This window comes from Pteropus vampyrus, unplaced genomic scaffold, assembly GCF_000151845.1.
Source record: "Pteropus vampyrus isolate Shadow unplaced genomic scaffold, Pvam_2.0 Scaffold510, whole genome shotgun sequence".
Lineage (NCBI taxonomy): Eukaryota > Metazoa > Chordata > Mammalia > Chiroptera > Pteropodidae > Pteropus > Pteropus vampyrus.
The window spans coordinates 166,719-175,440 of NW_011889291.1; the positions used below are offsets into that span (position 1 = coordinate 166,719).

Below are 8,722 nucleotides of genomic sequence, written 5' to 3' on the forward strand. Positions count from 1 at the left end.
AGCCATGGAACATTATTCCACCTTCAAAAAGAAGGAAATGCTGATGCCCGCTACAACATGGGTGAACTCGAGGACATTATGCTAAGTGAAAAAAGCCAGATACAGAAGGACAGATACTTTAAGATTCCACTCACGTGAGGTCCTTAGAGGAGTCAGATTCATGGAGACAGAAAGTCGACGGCGAGAGCCATGGGCTGCAGGGTTGGAGAGGAGTAAGTATTTAATGGGGACACAGTTTCACTTTGGGAGGATGAGAAAGTTCTGGAGATGGATGGCGGGGATGGTTGCACAATATTATGAATACGCACTTAAAAATGGTTTAAATGGTCAATTTTATGGTATGTATATTTTACCGTAATAAAAATAATTTTTAAAAACCTGTGTGTCACTGAGTGTGCCCACATCAGCAGTTGAATGCACATCTGGGAATTCTGAGAATTTACTTCCCTGAAGAAGAAAGGAATAAAAATGTACTCATTTGAAGCTTACAAATAATGCTGTTAAAACTCAATGGTAACAAAAAAAAAAATGCCCTAGTCTAGCTAAAGTTATCATCAGTCTAGATTATACAATGCGTATTTGGTTAGTGTTAGGCTAATGTCAGTACGTTTCATGTGGCTGCAATGATCTTTAACAGAATTGTAATGGCTATCTTAAAATTTTTTTAAAAAAAAACCTCAATGGTAGTTGATGATCATGGGGAGTGACTGCTAATGGGTACAAAGTTTCATTTTGGGTGATAAAAACGTTCTGGAATTAGATGATGATTGCACAGCCCACGAACATACCAGAAACCACTGAATTATACACTTCAGAGGGTCAATTTTATGGTATATGGTTTACATTTTAATTTTTAAGAACACGTAACAGTAACCACAGCAACTGTTTAGAATTTAGAGTTATGAAAAATTTTGGAGAGGAGCGTTTTATCACTAATGTTGTTTAGAATTGCTGGGGCGTGCAAATAATGAGCAGGTTGTCTTTTAGTCTATTTTACTGTCATTTAAAAATTCTCTACAGATGACAATGGCTCAGTGGATCGCACCAGAGTGGACTGCCCCCACCCCCTGCCTCTAATCATTACACTGTGAGGACAGGAGGACACTGGGACCTTCCAGGTCACACTGAGAAGCAGGGAACACCCTGCTTTCATAGCAGTGTGACTTTGTTTCGGAAGTACAAATTTTCGTTCATACGTGAAATATCTCACTGATTCGAACAATTTCCTAAAACTAAAAAAATATATATATACTCTTGTTCCAAGAACTTTATAGCTGTTATCTAATTTAATCCTTACAATGACCCTGCACGGTGGATGCTATGATTATCCTCATTTTACAACCATGCAAACGAGGCTCAGAGAGGTTGAGGAGAAGGCTTAAGGTCACACAGCGCCCAAGTGGCAGAGCTTGGCTTTGGAACCAGGCGGTCTGGTCAGGCGGAGCCTACGGCAGGGCCTCGGCCCTCACCCTGCTCACACCTCCAGGTCGGCAGCTGCTCTGTCTAGCTGTCTGGAAGTTCAAGGTTTAGGTCGGTCCTTTGCTCTGGCTGCCTCCCAGCAGACTCCCTCGTCTCCCAACATTCCAGACCCTGAATCAAGTCCTGGAGGCAGGAGGAGGGTGGATGAGAGGAAAGAAAGGGTGCAACTGGGGGCCAGTTGGAGGTCACCCTGCGGTGTGCGAAGGTGACATTGAAACATCATCTCTAATGGCATCGCTGCCCTTCCTGGTTCCTCCTCTGCTCGCCGCTTCCTCTTCCCCCACAGGCTTCCCCCACCCACCTTTATTTTGGTTCCAGAGTGAGAGGTGGAATTTGGAGCAGAACAGGGTGGGAACACGAAAGAAGCTGTCCCAAGAAAGGAAAGTGAGTACAGCAGAAAAAAGGAGAAGACGGCGGCCATGGATGACCTCAGAGCGAGGGAGGCCCGGAGCTGGGCACTCTTGGTACAGCGGGGCATGGCTGTGGGCTCCTGGGGGCTTGGCCGGAGTGGGGTGGCAGCTGAGCAGATGCTAAGCTGGTGGGTTCAGTGGAGCCAGGGGTGACAGTTGGAGAACAGAGCTTTACCTCAAAAGACCTGGGATCCCACGGACAAGTAACCCAAAGATCCAGGCAGCTAGCTGGACAGGGGTCAGGGGTGAGGCAGGTCTCAGACGGGGGCCTAGACACCTGGGATCTGGAGGAGGTAGAGGCTGGTTTCCTGGACTCCTGGGAGTTGGAGAGGCAGAGGTAGGGGATGCTGTCCCTGGGGCAGGCTGAGGCAGGGACAGAGGCTCACTGGAACTGCCCATCCTTCTCTCCCTCACAGTGTCTGGGCTAGAGGCTGCTCCCATGGTGTTAATGCTTTTCTCTCTCATACTCTTTGCTGGGTTCCAATGTCACCACATCCTCATCGGCACTTGTTACCACCTTTTGATTCCAGCCACCCTAATGGGTGTGAAGTGATATCTCACTGTGGTTTTGAATTTCCCTTGGGGTGCTTATTAAAAATGCAGATTCACTCTCAAGAGAGTCCAATTCAGTGAGCTTTGAATGAGACTCAGGGCAAACAGGGTGTTTTTCTTTTCTGATAACTGGGTTTAACTTCTCATTCAAGCCCTCGTTTCTTCCTGGTAGCACATTTCATCACAAGTGAACACATACTCAACCTTCAACATGGCACGAATCTGAGACCATGGAAGGTAATGGTGCACAGGCATAAATGAGGTCCTTAGCAGCATTTTGAGCTCACTCTAAAACAGCACTTTCAGGCACCTGGGACAACTAGTCGTTTATTCATTTGCTCATGCCTGTTTGTGTTGTTTTCTGTTGCTTACAACTAGACGCAACCTGACCTCACAGATGAAAAGGACAAAACCAGCCATGAGTTTTAAACATGGAGACAATTTAATAGCCCTGCTTTTAGGAATGGAGTGAGAGGCATGTGTCTTAGTCAGCTTCGGCTGCTATAAAAAAAAAAAAAATATATATATATATATATTATGCACTGCGGGGCTTAAGTAACAGACATTTATTTCTCACAGTTCTGAAGACTGGAAGTCTAAGATCAAAACGCCAGCAGATTCTCTTCCTGGCTTTTCAAGGCGTCTTCGCAGGGCAGAGAAGGATAGGGCTCTGGAGTCTCTCCCTCTTCTTACAAGGGCACTAACCCCATATGAGGGCCCCACCCTATGTAAACCCAATCATCTCCCACTTCCAAATATGATCCCCACTTCCAAATATGATCACATTGGGGGTTAGGGCTTCCATATATTAATTGGTCCCCACTTCCAAATATGATCACATTGGGGGTTAGGGCTTCCATATATTAATTGGGGCGGGGGGGGGCCGTCACAGACATTCAGTCCATAACAGTATAATACTGAGAGCCATGGAGTGCTTTAGTTGGGAATAAAGAGCAAAGCCCTTTAAGCTGATCTGTCTGCTCTTGGGGATCTAGAAATTTCCATGTGATTTCGACAAGAAAGGATGAAGACATGATTGCCCTAGAGAGAAGAAGCTTTCCAGGCAAAAGTCAGTAGACAATGTCCACTGTTGGTAATTCGAGGAAGAATCTATTACTGAGAAGAATGGCCCTGTTTCGGGACATGAGGTCACTCCCATAGCCATGAAGGTGAACAAGACAATGACTGCCCAGTCTTCTCGCACTTGGTAGGACTCTGTCATTTGGGGGTTGTTGAGTAATGGACTAGCCTCGTCACAGGTCCATGTGGGCTGACCAAGACAGAGAAAATGAACTTCTTTTTAACAATGGTAAAATACACATAACATAAAACTTACCATTTTAACCATTTTAAAGTATACAGCTCAGTAGCATTCAGTACATTCACAGTGTTGTACAAGCATCACCATGATCTAGTTCCAGAACTTTTTCAGCACCCCAAAAGGAAGCCTTGGTCCCATTAGTCTTACTCCCCATTCCACCTCTCCCAGCCTCTCTGGCAACCACTAATCTGATATCTGCCTCTAAAGCTTTGTCTGCTTCGGATATTTTATATACATGGAGTCGTACAATACATGACCTTTTGTATCTGGCTTTTTTTGCTGAGTGTCGTGTTTTCAGTCTTTCTATGTTGTAGCGTGTGTCAGAACTTCATTTCTTTCATTTCTAAACAACACCCCCGTTGTCTGGATCTGCTGTATTTTGTTTATCCATTCATCAGTTGATGGCATGTGGGTTGTTTTCTCCATTTGGCTAGTATGAATAGCGCTGAAATATTAACTTTTATTTAACCTTTCTTTGGTACCCTATGTGTCTACTAATGCCAGTTATGTTCACTGATGCCGTAATCTCCATTGCCTGAATCTCTCCCTCCCCTGCACATCCCCACCCTGTTTGGCTGTGATCACTTATCAGGCTGGCAAATAAGGTTGACACAACTGGGAGTCTCCTGTAAGCCTAGAAAAATACTACCAATGCTACTCACATCTTTGGGTATTAATAACATCATCCATTTGTATCGTAACAGCTCTGAAAAATCTCCAGGTGTCCCACAAATGGTGAGAGATACCCGTCTCCCAAATATTTCCTTCCCAAGCAACTCTTAACAAGGACTGGGGAAAGCAAAGCAACACAAAACCACATCGTTGGCATACGTGAAGATAGAGAATGCCACAACTTAAAAAAAAAAAAAAAAACTAGAGGAAAAGAGAAAAACCATGGAATCGCGGCATGAGATTCTTCATCCTTCTGCTCTACCCCTGCCCCAGGGGCAATGAAGAAACTCTGCAGGGAACCCAAAAGAGAGAAACTAGCAAAGAAATATAGGGTTGATCTGGAGCTATTTCCAGAAAGACAAAGCTCACCCTAAGTCTGAAAATAATTCAATGACCTCTGAACAGATCAGAGTGTGAACTGTAGAAAAGGGATGGATGCTTCAAAATGCTTAGCTCTGGGGAAAGCAAATGCAAGAAGGAAAAGGAAAGAGTTCATCGGCAATTGGATGGTGAAGTGGGACAGAAACAAAAAGGGAGATCTAGAGTCCTTCAAGACGAAATTGGAGGTCTAGATCGGATGTCCCTCCATCTATTCCCGCCACCAACAAAACAAACAAAAATCCAATAAATTATGTCGATTTTGCTGTATTGACATGAGAGGGTGCCATTGAGCTGCGCATCTCATAAACATCCCTAATGATAAAACAACAAAAGGACAGTAGTAAATCCAGAGAGTATCATTAATTGCAAAAAAAAAAAAAAAAATTCAAGAAATGAAAATCCACACAAATCAACTAAGGAAAAAGCACACACACCCTTGAAAACAAATCAAGAAGTAGGAGACAATTGTAAGCCAATACTCTAAATGGAATTGAATCATCAGACAAGCATTTGAGTATACGAAAAATCAGCCTGCATCAAAAACTCAAAAACTATAGAACTAAGTGCTTATGTGAGTAGAAGAGAAAATCAGGGATAAATGAAGAGAGCATTGAATCAACTCAGGAAAGAAAGAGAAGAAAAAAGAATTATCTGAGATGCAGAATAAATTATAAGGTACCTGAGAGAGAATAGACTCGAGTGAAAATTTAATAAAGGGCATTGGAGTAAGGCAGAAAAACAACAAAGAGAGTGACAGCGACATGCAGAAAGAATAAAAAAGGAGTCAAAGAGAGAAATTAATTGAAATGGAATTCGAGGCATTGAAGGAAAAAAGTGTGTATTATTGGAGTCCTTGAAGAAGAAAAACAACTAAACAGAGCTAATATTTAACCATAATCAAAAAAATTTTTCTGGAAATAAAAATATCACCTGAATTTACTCTCAAAAGGGCCATTCAAGTGTCTGGGAAAATTTACTCAGAATGGTGAACTTGGAGAAATATTCTAGTAGAACTATTTAATTTCAGAGATTAAGATACAATCCTCGATTCCATCAGAGAAATAATTTACAAAGTCAAAAAATTAGACTGGCATCAGACTTTTCAAAACTAATATTCAAGTGCTCTCTTCAGCACACATATATGAAAATTGGAATGATACGGAAAAGGTTAGCATGGCCCCTGTGCAAGCATGACATGCAAATTTGTGAAGTGTTCCAAATTTAAAAGAAAAAAATTAATATTCAAGCCAATAGTAAAATGAGCACCATTTAAAAACAAAAACAAAACAAAAATTCTAGCAAAAGTGTGAACCAAGAATTTGACACCTAGCCCAGTTGTCCTTCCAATATACACAAGAAGTTAAAGAACTCTGTACCCATTAGTCTTTCTGGAATAATCTATGAGAGGATGCATTTCCTCCAACAATACAATGATTGTTTCTCACAGAGGCATGAGCTAGAAATTAGGCGACTACTTCTTGTGTATTCTAGGATTAAAAATTAGCAAATTTATTGTGGATAATGAGAGCCAGGTTTCTCACTGTTGGAGAAAGAAGTTAAAAATAAGTCAAGGAAAATGGCTACAGTAAACACTGTGGTGTGGGACTGCAAGTAGAGATATCAGTGTGAACTCATGGTTTTTAATATGCGTACAGACAAGAAGATACAGAAATGAATATAGAAGTGTATATATGGGTCAGTATGCATGCATGTGTCTCTTAGCACTACCTCCATGGAAGACCTAGAGCAAAGGGCGCCCCAATATCAAAAGCAAACTTAAACCACAACGAGAGACCACTTCATACCTGCTAGAATGGCTATTCTCCAAGAAAAAAGAAAAAAAAATTAGAATAACCAGTGTTGGCAAGGATGTGGAGAAATCGGAAACTTTTACATTCATTCATTGCTGATGGGAATGTAAAGTGATGCAGCCAGCGTAGAAAACCCTTAGGCAATTCCTCGAAACATTAAGCATAGAGTTACCATATGATCCAGCGATTCCACTCCTAAGTATCGATCCACAAAATTTGAAAGCAGAGACTCAAACAGATATTTGTGTATCCATGTTCATAAAAGCATTATTTACAATAGCCAGGAGGTGGAAGCAACCCAAGTGTCCAACAGATGAGTGGAAAAACAAAATGTGCTCCATCCGGACAATGAAATAGTATTCAGCTATTAAAAGGAAAGAAATTCTGACACGTGCTAAACCACGGGTGAATCTTGAAGATATACTCAGTGAAATAAGTCAATCACAAAAGGACAAATATGGTATTATTCCACTCATATAAGGTCCTCAGAGGAGTTCAATCCAGACAGAAAGTAGATGGGGGGAGCCAGAGGCTGAGGGGCCAGGAGTAGGAGTGAGTGTTTAATGGGGACAGAGTGTCAGTTGGAGATGAGAAAGCTTTGGAAATGGATAGAGGGGATGGTTGTGCAATGTTGTGACTGTGCTTAATGCCACTGAATCGTACATGCTTAAATGGTAAAACAAAACAAGGCAATAACTAGCCCATTGATCTTGGTTTCTAACCAAAGAAACCACTGGAGAAATGGTTCATTCCAGAGCTGGAGGAGGGAAGATATGAAATGAACCTGGACCATCTTGTGATGGGAGCATGTTAGAAGGCCATAATAGTCAACCGGAAGAAGTTCTTAATGGCCAAAGCTAGAACAAAGTAAATATTGGTTGCACTGGATTATAACCATGAAATAAAATAAATATCCTTGAGTACATACTGATGGAAATAAGTGAATATTTAAATAAATGGGAGAGAAGGGACACTTCTTCTTTATGGAAGAATTCTGATTAATAAATGTAAAACAATTAAGGGCAATAGAAAATCACCATTTAAAATAAAAAACGCAATAATAATTGCCACAGGCAAGATTTGTTGATGGATGCCAAAATCCATGGATGAAAGTCACCTGACAGGCACCACCTTAACCAAGTAACTATGGTTAACATCACCACTAATAAGACATACCAACATCAAGATGAGGCACTGGGAAGGACACAACATCACTTCTGTAGGTTTTTGCCAAAAAAGGATAACCTCAATCTAATCACAGGGGGAAAATACCAGATAAACTCAAATTGAGGAACGGCCTACAGAATAAATGATCAATAGTGGTCAAAAATGTTAAGGGCGTAAAAGATATAAAAACACTGAACTGTCACAGATTGAAAGAGACTGAGGACACGCGACCACTAAATGCCATGTGGCATCCTGGACCAGAAAAAGGTCCAGCTGTAGTTTGATTAATGGTAGTGTCTCAGCGTGACTATCCTGGTTTTGATTATTGTCCTGTGGTCGTAAAGTGTTAACACTGGAAGAAGCTGGCGGAAGAGTGTATGGGAACTCTCAGACTGCTTTCTCGGACTCTAAGTCTAAAATTATTTCACAGTACAGAGATAAACAAATGCATCCCAGCATTTCTCTACCTCGCAGCGTTTGTCTTTACGCGAAGTTCTTATTTCGTCTGTGCCCGTGTGGTTCCTCTATCAATCAGCAGAGCCGGAGGCAGGGACTCGTGTGTGGTTTATTTGGTAGGTGATCCCAGGAAGCGCGTGAGGCAGTGTGGAAGTGAGAACTGGAAGGGAAGAAAACCAGTGATGAGTATGTCAATAAGCAAGTAATTCTGGTGGGCGACTGAATCTGAACACTTCGCCTCAGAGCCATCCTTCCAGAAGCGGCCTGGAGGATTTAACCACTCACTCTGACCAGTCATCTGTAAAGGCTGCTATGAAGACGTGAGGAATCATTCTCCGACCTTCCTGGCAAAGTGTCTCAGATGCTGATCGCTGGACATGTGGGGCTGCTGTGTCCAGACATGTTGCATGTATCGGTCAGCTTAAGTTGTTTTGCAATAACCAATCGCCCCCAAATGGCTTCAAATGACAAAA

At 42.0% G+C, this 8,722-nt stretch overlaps 1 protein-coding gene and 1 non-coding gene across 2 annotated transcripts in view; one reads left to right on the forward strand and one right to left on the reverse strand.

Moving 5' to 3' along the window:
- Nucleotides 1-2,158: 2,158 nt before the first annotated feature.
- The window catches only part of LOC105307727 (CD209 antigen-like protein C), a 12,526-nt gene continuing 5,962 nt past the window's right edge, over nt 2,159-8,722 (reverse strand). The window contains exon 9 of the mRNA XM_011383315.2: nt 2,159-2,205. Coding sequence (XP_011381617.1) covers nt 2,159-2,205 — 47 coding nt within the window. The remainder of the gene's footprint in view (nt 2,206-8,722) is intronic.
- LOC111732995 lies at nt 5,935-6,040 on the forward strand. The gene has a single exon (XR_002777782.1). It is a non-coding gene; the product is annotated as a U6 spliceosomal RNA (small nuclear RNA).